This window comes from Carya illinoinensis, chromosome 7, assembly GCF_018687715.1.
Source record: "Carya illinoinensis cultivar Pawnee chromosome 7, C.illinoinensisPawnee_v1, whole genome shotgun sequence".
In the NCBI taxonomy this organism is placed as follows: domain Eukaryota; kingdom Viridiplantae; phylum Streptophyta; class Magnoliopsida; order Fagales; family Juglandaceae; genus Carya; species Carya illinoinensis.
The window spans coordinates 25,186,868-25,202,946 of NC_056758.1; the positions used below are offsets into that span (position 1 = coordinate 25,186,868).

General features: G+C 36.8%; 3 protein-coding genes across 5 annotated transcripts; 2 read left to right on the forward strand and 1 right to left on the reverse strand.

Annotated features, from left to right (window-relative positions):
- Nucleotides 1-305: 305 nt before the first annotated feature.
- On the forward strand, nucleotides 306-3,982 carry LOC122317067 (EKC/KEOPS complex subunit bud32). Its single transcript, XM_043133967.1, has 7 exons — nucleotides 306-604; nucleotides 1,741-1,814; nucleotides 2,103-2,216; nucleotides 2,323-2,601; nucleotides 2,730-2,843; nucleotides 3,411-3,483; nucleotides 3,612-3,982. Exons 2-7 carry the CDS (start codon nucleotides 1,752-1,754, stop codon nucleotides 3,647-3,649), a joined length of 681 nt encoding a protein of 226 aa, XP_042989901.1. The 5' UTR covers nucleotides 306-604; nucleotides 1,741-1,751; the 3' UTR covers nucleotides 3,650-3,982.
- A 471-nt stretch (nucleotides 3,983-4,453) lies between these two features.
- LOC122317069 (CST complex subunit STN1) lies at nucleotides 4,454-5,265 on the forward strand. Its single transcript, XM_043133968.1, has one exon. It carries the CDS (start codon nucleotides 4,560-4,562, stop codon nucleotides 5,064-5,066), a length of 507 nt encoding a protein of 168 aa, XP_042989902.1. The 5' UTR covers nucleotides 4,454-4,559; the 3' UTR covers nucleotides 5,067-5,265.
- A 1,240-nt stretch (nucleotides 5,266-6,505) lies between these two features.
- Nucleotides 6,506-11,758, reverse strand: LOC122317149 (type I inositol polyphosphate 5-phosphatase 4-like). 3 transcript variants are annotated; one of them, XM_043134086.1, is made up of 15 exons: nucleotides 10,902-11,758; nucleotides 10,724-10,811; nucleotides 10,251-10,319; nucleotides 9,994-10,081; nucleotides 9,796-9,900; nucleotides 9,081-9,699; nucleotides 8,792-8,985; nucleotides 8,552-8,660; nucleotides 8,265-8,413; nucleotides 7,672-7,974; nucleotides 7,495-7,577; nucleotides 7,257-7,374; nucleotides 7,060-7,141; nucleotides 6,864-6,956; nucleotides 6,506-6,752 (listed from the first exon to the last, which is right to left on the reverse strand). In XM_043134086.1, the coding sequence occupies exons 1-10, from the start codon at nucleotides 10,929-10,931 to the stop codon at nucleotides 7,749-7,751; spliced, it is 1,677 nt and encodes a 558-aa protein (XP_042990020.1). In that variant the 5' UTR covers nucleotides 10,932-11,758; the 3' UTR covers nucleotides 6,506-6,752; nucleotides 6,864-6,956; nucleotides 7,060-7,141; nucleotides 7,257-7,374; nucleotides 7,495-7,577; nucleotides 7,672-7,748. The 3 variants fall into 3 exon arrangements, with proteins under 3 accessions (XP_042990020.1, XP_042990019.1, XP_042990021.1); XM_043134085.1 differs by having other exon boundaries at nucleotides 7,060-7,154; XM_043134087.1 differs by having other exon boundaries at nucleotides 7,060-7,154; nucleotides 7,257-7,393.
- Nucleotides 11,759-16,079: the final 4,321 nt, after the last annotated feature.

Here is a 16,079-nt window from a genome sequence, read left to right on the forward strand (position 1 = left end):
ATCCCTTTTTTCAATTCCTCATTGCTTTTTATATCTGGACAGTGGAAAGGATCCACCCCCTCTTTTATAACTCTCCTTTATATATATTATAAGCTTGATTAGAAAAAAAAAAAAAAAAGAAAAATTAAGCCTCAAAAATTTATAAACATAACTTTATTAAGGAACAGGTGTTACACATGTCTAGCTAAATTTAAAAAAAAAAAAAAATCAATTAAGATTGAGGATATTACAATTATACCCTAATGTTATCGCTTAAAATTACAATTATACCCTAATATTATCACTATCTCTCACTCACATACTCCTGACCGACCCTAAGGCTAACACTATCACACGGCCGCCCAGTACAACTCCTCCCACCTCGTAACCTCTCTGAGTCTCCCTCTCTCCCTCTCTCACGGTCTCCCCTCCGTCTCTCTCACGGTTTCCCTCCTTCTCGGTCTCGGTCTCCGTCGTCTCGGTCGGTCTCAGTTGGCTCCGTCGTCATATCCATCGGTCTCCGAAGTCCTTCTGTCTCTGTCTCATCGGCCGCCCCGCCTCTGTGTCTCTCACGGTGCCCCTCTCTGAGTGTCTCTCTCTCTCACACGGCATCCCTCTCTAAAAGGTTAGAACTTCTTAAATTTTCTTCACCTTTTCATTTCAAATAGAATTATTTTTATTTTTTTTTATTTTTATCAAACGCATTCGATTTCCTGTTTGTTGGTTTGGGACTGGTAGCTATGTCACGTTGACGGTCACAGATGTTTGGTTGTAATATTGATATTTCTCAATATATTTATTTGACCTATTAGTATTCTTATAACATGTTTTCATATTTGTAAATGTTGGGTTTCTAATATTGATTTTATTATAGATTAAAACTTGAAAAGTATTGATATTTTTTGTTAGTACATAGTTTTATTATTGTTTTTTTTAGATATTGATTTAATTTTTACTTGCAATTATGTTAATCATGTCAAATGGATTATATGGGCCACTTCAACCATTTACTTAAATGGTTTGGAAAGGGTTGAAATACGCCATGTCTTGTTGGCCCATTCTAATTAATTATTAAATGAGTTATGCTAGTCGTGTTGTGTCATCGGTTATTTCAATTAGTCATGTTAGGATCTGAAGGTCTGATCCGTTTAAGTAAATGGATTGTGTTTGGGTTGGCTCATATAATTGAATGTCCACATGACACAAATGTAATCCACAAACACGAATTGTCATCCCTACCTAAAATCAAGGAGTGCGGGTTTTGCCCCCAGCATTTCCAGTTGGGGGTTTTTTCTTTTCTTTGCTCCGTGGCGCCAACTTTCAAGTTTTCCCCATCCCATTTTCCTGGCCAGAGAAAGAAAGGTGCTCTCTTTGCTTGTCTTCGTCGATTACTCTGATATTGAATCCTGGTGTGGTATTTTGATTCTTCGTTAGCATCTTGATGTCATTACCAGAGCATGTCTTTTGTGCACTAGTAGGGACACTACACTGGTTGCTAAACTAAGAGGCAGAAGCGAGTTTAGTGTTTTACACTGAAATTTGACCTTAGATTAGTGCTTCCCATGAATTAATATCTCTTATTGTGATTGTTTATGGTGTTGTGTAAAAGATAGAAAGGAAAAAATTACTGAAACTTTTTTGTCAGCATGTCTGTTCTACATCATCTTTGGTATAACGCTTTTCGTTGCATAGTTTGCCTCTCTCTTCTATCTCACTACCAGATAATTTTGATTGAATATCAACTTGCACTGGGTACAATAGGTTCTTCATTAATGGACATCCAGGCAGATGAGAAAGAAGGCTCTCTTATTCTGCTGAAACAAGGAGCTGAAGCTGTGAGTGCAGTTACAATTTGAACTTTTAAATTCTCTCTTTTAGCTGGTTTTAGTTCTTATTGAAAATCTTTGAGAAATTATGTACTTTTTATCCTTTATCTCTTTATATATATGTTGGGTCAAGGGTAAAGTTCAATTACAAGTCATAACTAGCTGGCCCGAATTAATTTTGAAAACAAACATTCATTAGTAGCTTGCCTAAATTTTCAGTTTGGCATGAACCACTATAGAGAAACGTTGACCACTGCAGTTTATAACTTTTATACTGATCTTAATATTCCCTTTCAGAAAATTTTTGAGTCGAATTTTGTGGGAAGGAGGTCCATTGTCAAGGAACGCTTCTCAAAGAAGTATCGACATCCAACTTTGGATTCTAAACTCACTCTTAAGCGCTTAAATGCTGTAAGTTTTTCGCTGTAAAACTGCCTTTCTGATTTTCATACCATAATTGATGAAGCAAGTTTTTGCTTCTTGTCGGATGTCTCTGTAAGTTGATTGCTGAGAACAGGAGGCCAGGTGCATGACAAAAGCAAGACGACTTGGAGTTGCTACTCCTGTGTTGTATTCCGTGGACCCTGTGCTTCATACTCTTACATTTGAGTATGTAGAGGGTCCTTCTGTCAAAGATGTGTTGCTTGAATTTGGGTCACATGGTGTTGTTGAAGAACGATTAGATGATATTGCTTCTCAAATTGGGGATGCAATCGGAAAATTACATGATGGTGGCCTCATCCATGGTGACTTGACCACATCAAACATGTTACTCAAAAGCGGTACCAATCAGCTTGTGAGTTCCCTCCCTTTTTCTTTTTCGTTTGGTGGGTGCAAGTGGAGGTTTCTCATCTTCCTACCATTATTCTCATGATTAGAAGTTATTATCAACCTACATTACAGTCAGTCAATATCTTTCCATAGGTCCTCATAGACTTTGGTCTGAGCTTCACTTCAACCCTTCCGGAAGATAAAGCTGTCGATTTATATGTACTTGAACGAGCACTTCTTTCCATGCATTCTTTGTGTGGGAATGTGGTAAGCCAAGTGATTTTCCTTCCTTTAATGATAGTTTACTTGTCCATTTTTATTGTAGAGAGAAATAAGAAAGAATTGGAAGTGGACTCTTATTTAACTGGTTGGAGCTTCAAAATCTTGTCTTTCGTATTACTTTTCCTTTTCAATTGAAATATCTTGCTTTATCGTGTTTAGAATGATTCAATGAAATTGGATATTAAACTTTCTTCTTACTTGTAAAAAAAATGAAATTGGATTTTAAACTACATCTTTGAGACTTTGTTTCGAAGATTTTGATCATTTCCAAAAATACTTGAGACCCGAAATAGCCAGAACTTCTAAGACCATTACATTTACTTCATTCATATTTATTAAATCTTGTGCACCTATGTTACCTGGCCACGCAACCCTGCCCCATTATGTTGGAAATGACTTCATGTTATTATGAACACCAGCGCATGGAATTTTATGAGAGACACAATACACTTTTCATTATGCTACTTCAATTCTGGTTTTCTCTGTCCATTGTTATTTTGCTAATGATTTTCTGAGCAGAGCCTGATTTCCTCATTATTGCACCTTGGATAGATGGACCGGATACTTGCTGCCTATCGGAAATCATCAAAACAGTGGTCATCCACATTTAACAAGCTTGCTCAAGGTGCATTCCCCACCTCCCTTCTTTTTGTTTTTCTTTTCTTCTTAATTTGGAATGTAAAATGCTATTCTCTGGGTATCTTTGTTCCTTGTTGCATTTCCTGTTTACAAACTTCTTTTGCACCTTCACAGTGCGTCAAAGAGGACGAAAACGGACCATGGTTGGATGAGCTGTTTTCAAATATCTTTACCCATTAAAGTAGAAGAAGAGAATATTCTAGTGGACAGACGTGTTTTAAGATATGTGTTAATGTATCTACACGTTTGTGCATTGGCACAACGATTTAACGAAATGCAGATGCTCTGAACCAAGATGTGAAAATTTTCTCGTCAACAATTAAATAGGTTGCTATGCACTTGTAAAACTGTGTTACAACGTCTGTTGTTTATTCTTCACTGTCATGGGTTACACATTTTTAAGAGGATGACTACTATTATGTGGTCGACATGGAGTTCAGCTACATGCTGTGAAATAGATCTGACTACTATTACGTGGCTGAGAAGTATTGGTATGAATTTTAGTTAGTTTGCCCTTTCAAACCCCTAGGGGTTGGCTCAAGTGGTAAAGGCCTTCATCTTGGTGGTATCCTCCCTCCAGGATCAAATCCCACTATAATATTTTCGAGTGATACTTTCAGTCAACGAAATCCACTATAAGTTAATATTGGGGATTCTGTTCTGTTCACTAATTTTTATGAAACGAACGATCTTAACTCTATGTTATGATCTTGTTTGGCCTTATTGAGTACAAGTTTTGGGCGTTAAAACTTCAAAAATACACACCAACCAAAGTAGATTTAACTGAGAATCGAGCTCGGTTCCATTAGAACTACGAGTAATGATAGTGACAAATGTAATGAAAAAGTAAATTTTTTATGTTTTTTGACTATGAGATTTACTTGATTTTATAAGAGGCCTACACGAAACTCATTTTACATATCGTTATTATAAAACTAGAACTTGCACCATTATCCCATTTTACAATTCTAATAATCTTCGAATTTTTCTACTTTAACCAGCTCGGACCACCCCAGGAAACCATCTAAAAACTCTCTCTCTCTCTCTCTCTCTCTCTCTCTCATGGATCATCATCAGCATCGCCGACGACTTTACAATACGCACGTAAAACTACTGGCCTTCGACCTCCTCTCTCTCTTGCAAACCCCCTCTCATTCTTCCTCAGACCCCATTTCTTTTTCTCGCAAAGGCGCCCTTCTTTCCCGCGCCGAAACCGTGGGCACCGTCACCTCCCGCGAACTCAAACCCAGCAAGTTCCTCAAATTCACCATCGACGATGGCACCGGTTGCGTCGGATGCGTTCTCTGGCTCAACCACCTCGCCTCCCCCTACTTCGCTCGCCGCAGCCCGTCAGATGTTCGACTTATTGCCGAAGCCGCGAACCGCTTCGCTGCGGAGATTAGGCTTGGAGTCGTGGCGAGAGTGCGCGGGAGGATCACTAGCTACCGCGGCACTGTGCAGATCACGGTGTCAGATGTGGTGGTCGAGAGGGACCCGAATGCGGAGACCTTGCATTGGTTGGAATGCATGAATTTGGCGCGCAAGTGTTACGATGCGTCGGGACTCTAATCATGCAGTTTTGTTCATACTGATGTGCATTGCAGAGCGTACCATGTGTTATTGAGTTTGGTGAGTTGGAATCGGTTTTGAAATTGAAATGAGATCCTACATCATCTTTGGATTGGGGTTTGATTTCAAGCTTCGTTTACGTGTATAATTCAGCAAATTCATGATCATAAGCACGATTACCAAAAAAGTTTATCTTCAATCCGGAGTTACTACTGATCTTCAAAAAAATTCTATTATTATACTTACTTTTATTTTTTATCTTTTTATTTTTTTCATGTTTACAAGGGAGGGAAGAGCTGAGCTACGTGTCTAGTTTTTAAAGGGTACAATGGATGCATAAGATCTATGTTCCGGATGAACCAACACCATCCGTCGTGTTTGTCATGTATTATTTTCTCTTCCTAACATACCCTTCTACTGTTTCTTTGCCTGTAGTAAAAAAATTCAACTTGACGTCAATTCTTTACCGTGTACAACACGTTCCACTTCAACCGGAGTCTTTCTTTTTCACTTCCAAGTGATTGGAGAGTGTAATACTGTCATGATCAAGTGATTGGAGAGTGTAATACTGTCATGATCAAGAACGGGATAATAAAGGCTAGTGAGCACGGAAAACCAGGATAGTGAACGGAGACATGCACAGGGGACAACAACCGTTCCGTTGCTCTCTCTCTCTCTCTCTCTCTCTCTCTCTCTCTCTCTCTCTCTCTCTCAGAGTAAACATATTTAAAAAAAATATGAAACACTGTAAGAAGAGAAATGTTATTACATCCTAGTTTATATCATTCATTTGCGTAATTTATTAAAAAAAATTCAGAAGTAAAAAATTTCTAGAATTTTGATCTCTCATTTTATATTAACATTACCCTCTTACATCAATAAGTGTCTCACCAAAACTTCTCCCGGATCATTTTAATTGCACATGATTCTTTTCACAATCATTTACATAATCACGTTTTAAACAAGAAGTATTTTTATAAAATAAGTGTGTAAAGAATCATGAAAAAGATTGTACATACCATTACTCGAATAAAAAGTGCTATCTATTCATATAGGCTCTCGAAAATCCTTTTAATATTTGCACCAACAAAGAAAATTATGGTCATTTACAATAATCCTATTAATATTTTAGAAAGTGTTTGGAATAGAAAATTGGTTGCAAGTTCAACTAACCAAGTTGTACTTCAAAATCCACTCTCTTTATCATACTTTCTTTATATTCTTTGGAAGGTCCTTTAAACTAAATTGATAGGGTGTTAAAGCGCAAGATACCGTCCTTGATTTTCCAATTGCATTAATCTCTCAAATCTAGGACTAATGAGTTTGGCAAGGAAATCAAAGCAAGGACTAATGAGTTAGGCAATCACCTGTCAAATCTATAAAAGGGTAAGCTAGTTACTGTGTGCTTTTTGGCTTTTTGACATAAAAAAGAACCTGGATACAGCCAAACAAATTCACTTTTGTATTATTTTGAGTAAAATCACCTGCAGCAACAGATAAAAAGAAGCTTCTTTATCGTATCACTCAGCTCTTTTTTGGCTTGTAGCCAGTATCCACCACATCCATAATTCTTTCCTTTGGAATAAACCCATGTTATTTCTTTCCCCTTTAAACAATTAGAATTGCAAGGTAATTAGATATCAGACACAGTTGGTACTCCTTTAATCTAGATTAGGCCACTTCTTCCTGCAAAGAAGGTAAAATAACAACAAATATACTACTTCTGTTAGCTTATAAAAATGCCCTGGTGGCTTTAAGTTTCTATAAAACAACATCATTGGATGACAATCTGCCTACCTCATAAATAGGGTCCAACAATATAATGGTTGCATTCCAGGAGTTCAAGACCTTGTTCATCAGGAAATGAAAGGAATTGTGATTCACAATGTTCTGTATAGTTGTGACAAGGATAGGTATGAAGAGGATTAGAGAAGAGGCAATTGGAGGAAGAATGATAGCCAAACCAAGAACAATAAAGAACGAATGGGCGGACCTTCTTTTGGATTGTGGAAAACAGAGCTGTCTCTAATATCTATCAGCATTGGGGCCGAGTTCTTAGCGGCAAATAGATGGACCTGCAAGATGGGACTGAGTGAAGATAAAGAGTAAGAAAATGCAAGAGATCTCAAGTAAAAGCTCTTGAAGGAAACAAAAAACACAATTGGCAACCTATTCCCAGAAAATACATACGTCATACGTGCATATCCCAAAAAGGCAGGAGTTGCGTTCACCCAGCTCACGACTTTTATTTGGCAAAAAGTGAGAGTGCCGTTTAGCCCATGAAAAGCATTCATGGATCTCATCTCTCCTGAAAGCAAGATTGTAAACTATCCAAACTTGGTAAATGTAGTCAATGAATTAAAACTTGACCTCTAACTTTTGTGAGCATAACACAAAATTGATCAGAAGGATAAACCAAGGTGAATACCTGATTGAATTGGGAGACAAACTGGTGTTTAAATATTGAAGAAACTTGAGTTTAGCTCCCAGTATTTCGTATTTGTTGTAATCCTGTATATTGTCCACTCAGATTTAATTCGATTATGATGTAGTAAAATTACATCAATATGCAAGCAATTGAGAGGAATATTGTAATCTGAACTACCTTGAAGAGCTACCAATCCTTCTTCCATTATTTCAAGTTGACCATAATGGAATGCAAATCATTAAGATCTACATCCCTCAAAAGAAATTGAGTTCAGTGTATCCATCCATGTATGGCAACAGCTCTTCTACCTCAATCCTGGCATTGGAGCAACTCATGCTTTTCTTGATACGGCCACGGTTTAAAGACTCAACCTCCGCCAAGAATATGCCATAAACTGGCCTGTGATCAGAGAACCTTGACTCCCCTCGAACATATGATAATTGATGGAGGCCTCTGCCATACCATAATATACGATCACACCTTCACATGCAAACAACCAGATTAGATTTCGTATACTCATTTTCCACTTCCACTTTCCATGGTTCCATTGATATGTCACATGCCCTAATGACAATTACTTCCGCTAAGGTCAGCAGTTTAGTTTCTCGCCTACGGTTATGCTACAAGATGTTTCTTTCCCCTATAATCCTTACACACACATACCCACCCCCCTCCTTTTCCCCCCTTCTCTCCTCCTTTTTTTCCAGTCCCCCATTCTTGTCCCTCTTAAGAGCACACTTTTCATCATTTTTAGAGTGAGAGAGGATTACCATGCAGGAGTTCTTCGCTTCTCCTTTGGGTGCCTATCATCCCCCGCATATCTATCAGAATTAGTCGAATACTTGTATGTAGGAGGGAAGTAAATTTTTCCTTCATTCCATCCCTCAAAGACGTGGCCCCGTCTCTGCTCTATACACAGCTGAAAGCACCAACAAATATTGAGAATGAACATTTCTTGGAATTGTTTAGCAAAAGGAAAAAAAATGAAGTAAAATAAAATTAAGAGCACATAAATAGTAAACAAACATCAATACTACATCTAAGGCAGTAATCATGCCTGGTCATTTTCTAGCAATGCCCTCCAATTGTGCATCTCAACAAGAGCCTTTGCAGAACGGTAAGATAGAGCAATACGATAGTTCAAATCCCCCAGCCAGATAATTCGACTGCACCAAGAGAATCAAAATATAGCATCATAAGCAATTGGTAAGTTTCTTTTAGATTGCCTATTTCATAGTATTCAAGAAAAGGTAAGGAACATAAGAGCCAATGAGAAATTCAATGAATAAAGCCTCACTCATGTTCTAGAATTGTTTGAGGAGAACCCGCATCACTCATGCGACGGACCCTTGGAAACCTTGTCTTCCGAAGTATCTCCATGACATCAGAGTTTCTCCTTAACTCATCACCATCCTTCTGTCCAGAGGTCAAATGGCTACATACGAAGCAAAAGCTTGTTTGGTGCAAAGACATGCTAATAGAAATGGAACCCTGGGGAGGAAAAAAAAAAGTAAATGAGAATTCCAACCCTAGTTCATGATAATTTTACTCTCAAGTTCAAGAAAGTTCCACAAGAAAAAATATACCTTGTTTCCAAGATAACCCATCAGTCCTCTTCCCACACAAGACACTTTCATGTTGCGAACATCATCTCTGAGATCACTCTTTATCCAAATTGTTAGAAATATCCCAACCATTTGCTTACTGGCAACCAAACAATACCTTGAGTGGCCTCGCTGTCTGTCCCTATCCTCCACGGACAAAAGTCCACTGTAGGACACTGGTGAATAATGTGTTGCCACTGGTGAATCCCCCAGTCCATTCTCATCATCAGAGGAGCCATATCTGAAATTCAGGTCACAGTCACTTGGCCTGTTCCCAAAAATGACCCGGTCACAAATGCTATACCGCCGATCAAGTCGGGGGTGTGACATTGACATGTCCTGGTCCAATCTCATGCTCCGACTCAAGGATTGGAATGATCGCCGATGGAAAAATGACGAAGCCTTCTGCCTTGTTGATCCTTCAAAGTCTGCATCTAATTCAACAACCGGATCAGGGATTGGTGAAGGCGTGTGGCATCCACCACTAGTGCCTGGAAGATTGTTCAACGTTTTCCTGATAAGGGCTAGCCATTTTCTGGCAGGCCCATTATCTTCTGTGCCTAAAACATTGCCAGCATTCAGAGGAACAATTTCTTGAAACCTGACAGGCAATGGATCAAATAAGGCTTCAAAATGCCAGAAAAATTGCTCAACTAAATCAAAATACAAAGATCAGCGTTTGGTTAATAGGACATACCCAAGAACGTAAATGTCAGCAGGAGGAGAGGTATGAAGCCAATCTTCAAGACTCAAATTACTCGGAGGGCATTTTCCAGCCACATTCCACGTAGCTACAAAAAGGCTACGACCCAAATGGAAAAGGAACTCAAATAAAAGCCACCCCTTAACAAAAGGCATTAATCAATACAAGACGAAGAGAAACAACAAAGCACACCTGTAATTATGCACATCTGTAGCTTGCGAGGCATCTATATCGATCTTACCTCGCCGAACACGATCAGAGTTCCTTTTGTTCGATCTCTCTGTACAGTTTTGGGATGCGGTTTAGACGGATTTGTGAAAATAATTGGGAGAAAGAAATTAACGAGACTCTTAGCAAAATTCTATCTTCAAAGTATGCTTAAGCTTTATTTAGTGTGATTTTAGTGAATGGAGTGGTCCAAAGCAATCCTGAGTTGTCTGATACTGAACCTATTTTGCTTTTCTTGATTGTGCATGCCTCCCTCTCTGAACAGTTGTTCCTCCACTCTTCCTCACCACCTGAAAAAGAAACACCAAAAAGTTCTTAAAGCTGTGCTCTTTTCCGTTGAATGCATCATTATCATACATTCATGCAACAAAGAAAAAAAAACAAAGATATTTCAGTTGCAAACATAAATAATTGAACTTCACAAAGAGGAAGAAACAAAAATCAGATCACGAGCTGCTAATGGACTTTGCGGACCTCAATACACCCGAGAAAATTACAATTGTTGTACCCAACAGTGATGCAGAAGGAGAATAGTGATAATTGCGTTCTGGGTCTAGAAAAATGTTAAAGCAAGTCGGTTAATGCTGAGAAAATCCCATTTTTTCTGTTGATACAAAAGTTAATATTTCCAAAGTCCAGAGCCCTAATCGCATCCAAATCGTGCAGAAAATCGATATAAATGATCGGCCATCACCTTCATAAAGGACATCGTCTGCGTGGAAGTCCTCAGCTTTGCTCCTGATGTTGAACCACTTCTTGACCAATGTCCTGGGCCATGAAAGCTTCACCAAGTAATACAGAGTCAGGAATCTCACAACAACAGAAAAAGAGGGAAAAAGCATACAAATTGAGAGAAGTGGCATTTCTTAAACCTTGCTTTTCTTCGAACTCCCATCTCTCATTGTCGCACAAACTTCATACGGCTATCAAGATTTACAGAAGCTCATTATAATTCGTACTTCAACTGTACAAAGAAATTTCACGGGGAAAAATGAACCAAGACCATAGAAAAATCAAATCTCAGAAATGAAAGCGTAACGCCTCAGAAACCTGTATTTTTCCCCCCCTCTAGAATGAATTAAAATATAAGAGAAAAAAAACCGATTTAATCCCAAAACAACGGGAGAAAACTAACTGAGTTGCAGGAGTATAACCGAATGAATCGGCAGGCAAGACATTCTGTTTCCTCAGGTAATGGAAAGAAGGAAACAACTGATGGAACAAACAAAATCCCAGTTTCTCGGCATTTTATCTTCTGGGTTTCCAAACGTTTAGATAAAACATAAAAACACTGAGAAGAGTTTTCGTTTTACTTCCTATTTTCAGGATTAAGTCGAGAGAAAACAGAGGAAAAGAAACAGAGGAATTTGAAAGGGAAATGAAGAGAGGGAGTGGGGGCAGAGCCCTGAATTAGTAGAAGTAAGACTATGAGATTCTTCTAATAGAACAAGAGAATGTAGGAGAAAATAGAGAGGGAAAGAGTTTTGGCTGTCTGTCAACAAAAAGAAACCTCGTTGGGGTTACAGAGCAAAGTATAGAATTTGAAGAGAGAATAAAGTGGTGTTTGGAGGAGAGGAAGCTTGGCTCGGTCTCTCTCTCTCTAGGCTTTTCACCCCAAATCCAAGGCCAACCCAAAACCAGCTTTGGAGAGACTTTGGGACTTGGGGAGAGGAGAAGGATTTTGGATTTGGTCACCCCCACCCAGCTCCCCCAACTCAACAGTATACACTGCCCGATCTCTACCTCTATTTCCCTCTACCCTACTTATAATAATACATAGATAAAAATAAATTTAAAAATTAATATAATTTTATATGATTTGTTAAATTTATTTTATAGTAAAAATAATTTTATAATTTAACGTAATGCATCAAGATATATTAATTTATAAATTTATTTTCATGTAATTTCTTTATAACTAAAGTATTACTCTAAAATGTTACGTTTCTCTCTAACCTCTGCCACGGTCAGCAAAGTTAGGTCCGATCCAATACCCAAGCTGAAGCAGTAGGAACTGACAAGTGACAATACTATATACCTTGGTTTTTTTCTATCGTCTACGAGGGGAAGGAAAGCAATAAAAGAAGGCAGTTGGATTCCTTTATACAAAAGGGTCACAAAAATGTTCAAATACAGAACAGTAATACTTATTTTACATCAAAGAAGGCATCGATACTGTTTGATTTTTAAAATTGATTTTGTTTGGTGCTTAAGAAGCTCATGGGACAATGTATAGGTGACTTCTACTTTTTCTAAGAGACTAAGAGTGTGCAGGTATTGCTGCTTGCTCAATTTTAAACGCAGAATGTTTGTTATTTTTTGTTTCCTTCTACAGGTCTAAGAGTGGAGACTCTGGATTCCTCCAATGTGGGTTTTTGGGCTTTGATAAATCTATAGGTTCATAGGTCTTGCTTGAGATTTGAGGGGATTTTTGTATGGAGGAGGATTTGTGTCTCCCATCCCATGCATGTACCTCATAGGGGTTGGGGAAACTGGAAGCATTTTTGTGTTTTGAACTCTTAAGAGCAATGCATCTCCTCAAAACCTTCGTTTGTAACTTTTTGAGGCTCTTTTTTACTCAATATAGAGACATTTCCAAGCGCACCAAGGCACCTGTCTCAGTTTTTGGATGCTAATTGGGTAGTTGTAATTGTTATAAGCTTGTTTTCTGCATAGATTAATGTGAGTTTTATGCTTTGCCGCCTCCCTCCGAGGAAACAATTAAGAAGCATAAACACAACTTGTTTACACGAATGTAGGATCTTGTTAGGCTATTTAGACTCCCTAACCCTAGTTCACCTCACCTCCACAGCACACGCGATCTCCTAGGGTTTAGTGTATAAGTACTATCTTTAATCCTAGTTTAATAACCTAGCTAGCAAGATTAGAAACAAAAGCAATTAATTTCTTGGTTTAAGATCTGCAAACCTGATCTCTTAAATTTGACTAATCTTAATATCCACATGCTGCATGTGGGAGACCGTGTCTGTTTCCCTTAGCTTGGTCTTTGTTTTTCATAACTCGAATCAGCTCTTAGCAATCAATTAGCCTATTAATTTTATATGTTCAAGGACTGACGGCAAAACATTCCAAATACCAAACCCTAATCTCCATCTTCTTCCAAATGGGAGAATCCCATATAAAATTACAAGCCCCCATTAAAAACCCACCACCCAAGTCATGAAGTTTCTTGCATACTACTCTATATGTTAGCCATTCGATCTGTCCCAATTCTAGGTCGTCCAAGTCATAGCTGTCCAAAGAAATGCTTTCCAGCTTTTTTTCAGACGTGGCAACCCAACCCAACTCAATTATGATAGGGGAGAGAGATGTGCCTCCAATTATATCATTCAGTCAAATTTGATTAGGTAGTTGGCGATCGATGTGCTAATTTTGTATTAACTTTTTTACAGAACTTTCTGGTTTGTTATGTTTTGTCATATTGGAGTTCAATCATCAAGCAGTGTTTTGTCGCAGAATATATATATATATGACAATAGGAAACAGTTGAAAGACTTCTAAGACAATGGCTGCAGCAGGCTCAGTAATACGCTAAAGATGCCCACACACGTACATAGGGTACTAATACATTCACAAAATAATTATACAGAACAATTCCACACACTGAAGTGGATTTATGATTTGATATATTAATTCTATTTTATAATAAAAATAATTTTATAATTTTAAAATATATTAAATTACGTTAATTTATAAAATTATTTTTTTATATATGTTTTTTATAGCTAGAGAAATTCCTTTATATATATATATATATATATATATAAAGTTAAAGCGGTTGATTTAAGTTTATTTTGTATTTATTTTTCATTTAATCTCTTATCTGTCTGAATTTGTTAGCCTATCTGTACCGGCCATTAAATATCATATTGTGACTTATTAATACAAAATCACATGGCGTGGGTGAAAAGTTCCAACAGAAAATATAAAATGAATGAGTAATATTACGTACAGTTATGAAGTGTACAAGTATCGTATAGTCGTTTTAAAAAGGAGTATAGTTCATAATTAAAAAATTAATTTTCTTTTTATGTGATTCCTTATTTATTTTTTTTAAATGATTGTACGGTACTTGCTAACTCACGATTACAAATATCATTTTTTAAAATAAAAAAAGAAATATCGAATTTATTTTCATTTTACTTATTTTTCTTTCCTTAAACTTATTCATTTTACTTTATTATATCTCTTAGAATCTTCGCTTAAAGCAAGTCTATTTCAATTCACTGTCAGGACAATTGATGGGGGGCTAAATGTGGATGAAAAGGACACATCAACAACAAATAGAAACTTCAATGATCATACTTAAATGGTAGAGAGCGAAATAAAATCAAACATAAAGGAAGCAAAAATTTAATTAGATCATTCAAATGATATTCTTATAATTTTTTACAATTTATTTTACAACCAACCAATATAATATCATTGTTTCATTAAAACAAAAATAAAACAAGCAACTAAAAAAAAAAGAAAAAAGAAAAAAGAAAAAAAGAAAAAGGAGCTCTCAAGATGAATGGGACCATAAATTTGACAGGTCAAGTTCTCCTTGATATTATATTTCCTGTTAGAGTACAACTGATATTGAAAATACAGAGAGACTTGGTATCAAATTAAAGAGTTAAGGGCCCAATTTGACAACTACATGTTTGGATAGTAAAAGTATTTCATCTTCTCTTATTTTATTATTATAATTTTTTTAAATTTTTATATAAAATATAATAAAAAAATTTAACTTTTTTAAATCTCAAAATAATAATAATATTAAAAAATAATATGCTAACAATATTTTATTTAAATTTTATTTCAACTCACTATCCAAACAGCACCTAAAACTAAGAGAGATTTTCTTTGAGACGGGTGGGGGGCCTACAAGGGTGGATAATTAAATGAATAATGTTAGATTTGGTATTGGATGCCTAAGTCTCGTGCTTTTTAAAAAAAAAATAAAAATAAAGAGTTCACAATTAAAAATGATCTAATAAAAATAAAAATTTTTTATGTGGATCCTAAATTTATTTATTTTTTAATTTTTTAAAAAGGCTATAAATCATTTTTCTAATTACATATTTAAAGGGTTACAAGGGGAGGTATTGTCCTACAACTTTGAGAAGTCTCTCACTTTCCAAAGGGGAGAGTGGTTTGATGAAGCACTGTCATGAAAATGAGGTGCAGTTAATATGGACACCATGGATATTCAATAATAGGTGTGGATGAATTCAATGATTAACCAATCTCCTTTTGTACGTGATCAATTTTGTACCTTATCATACCAATTGCAAAGTGCCACATGGACTTCAGTATTAAAGCCGTACGATTATTATTATTCACTTACTCCCCAAAAAAAACGGATAGTGTACTGCATGATTAGGTTACTGGTTACGGAATCATTTATAGTTTTGCAAACACACAATCTCAAACGTATCTCTTCCCCTTTTTCCAGCCTCATGTGTCGCAAACCAAGGCTGTGCTTGTTTGTGGGTCATCACCAGGTATGGCTTTAACCTCCAGCTTTCATAGCTTTGGATCTCTGCAAAATACAAATGGTGGAAGGTGACATTAATGTCTGATCTTGCTTCTTTCACTGTCCCAGCTGACAGATATATCACATGATATATATATATACCCCTAGTTTTCTTTTTATTTGTAGCAATGAAAGTACTAATTCTAAATGGTAAAAATAATAAGTAAAATATATATAATTGTCGAAAAATGCTCTGTGTATATATATATAGAGAGAGAGAGAGAGAGACAGAGACAGAGAGAGAGAGAGTTCAGATTGGATTGGAAGTGGCACAGAGGCAGTAACGAGGCAGTCAAAGGATCGGTGATCTTTAAATATTTATACTTTGGGCAAAGTATCTTCTTCTCTTGTGGGGATTAATTTCGATTTTCTTTCCCTGTTTCTTTTGCTTTTCCCAGCTTTAGAAGCCCTCGCCTGTTTAATTCACCCTCTCTCTTTTCTCATGCACAGTTTTCATTACCCTTTTTTTGTTTTAATGTAAGGTGTCAATTTGGGCTTTCTTCCTATG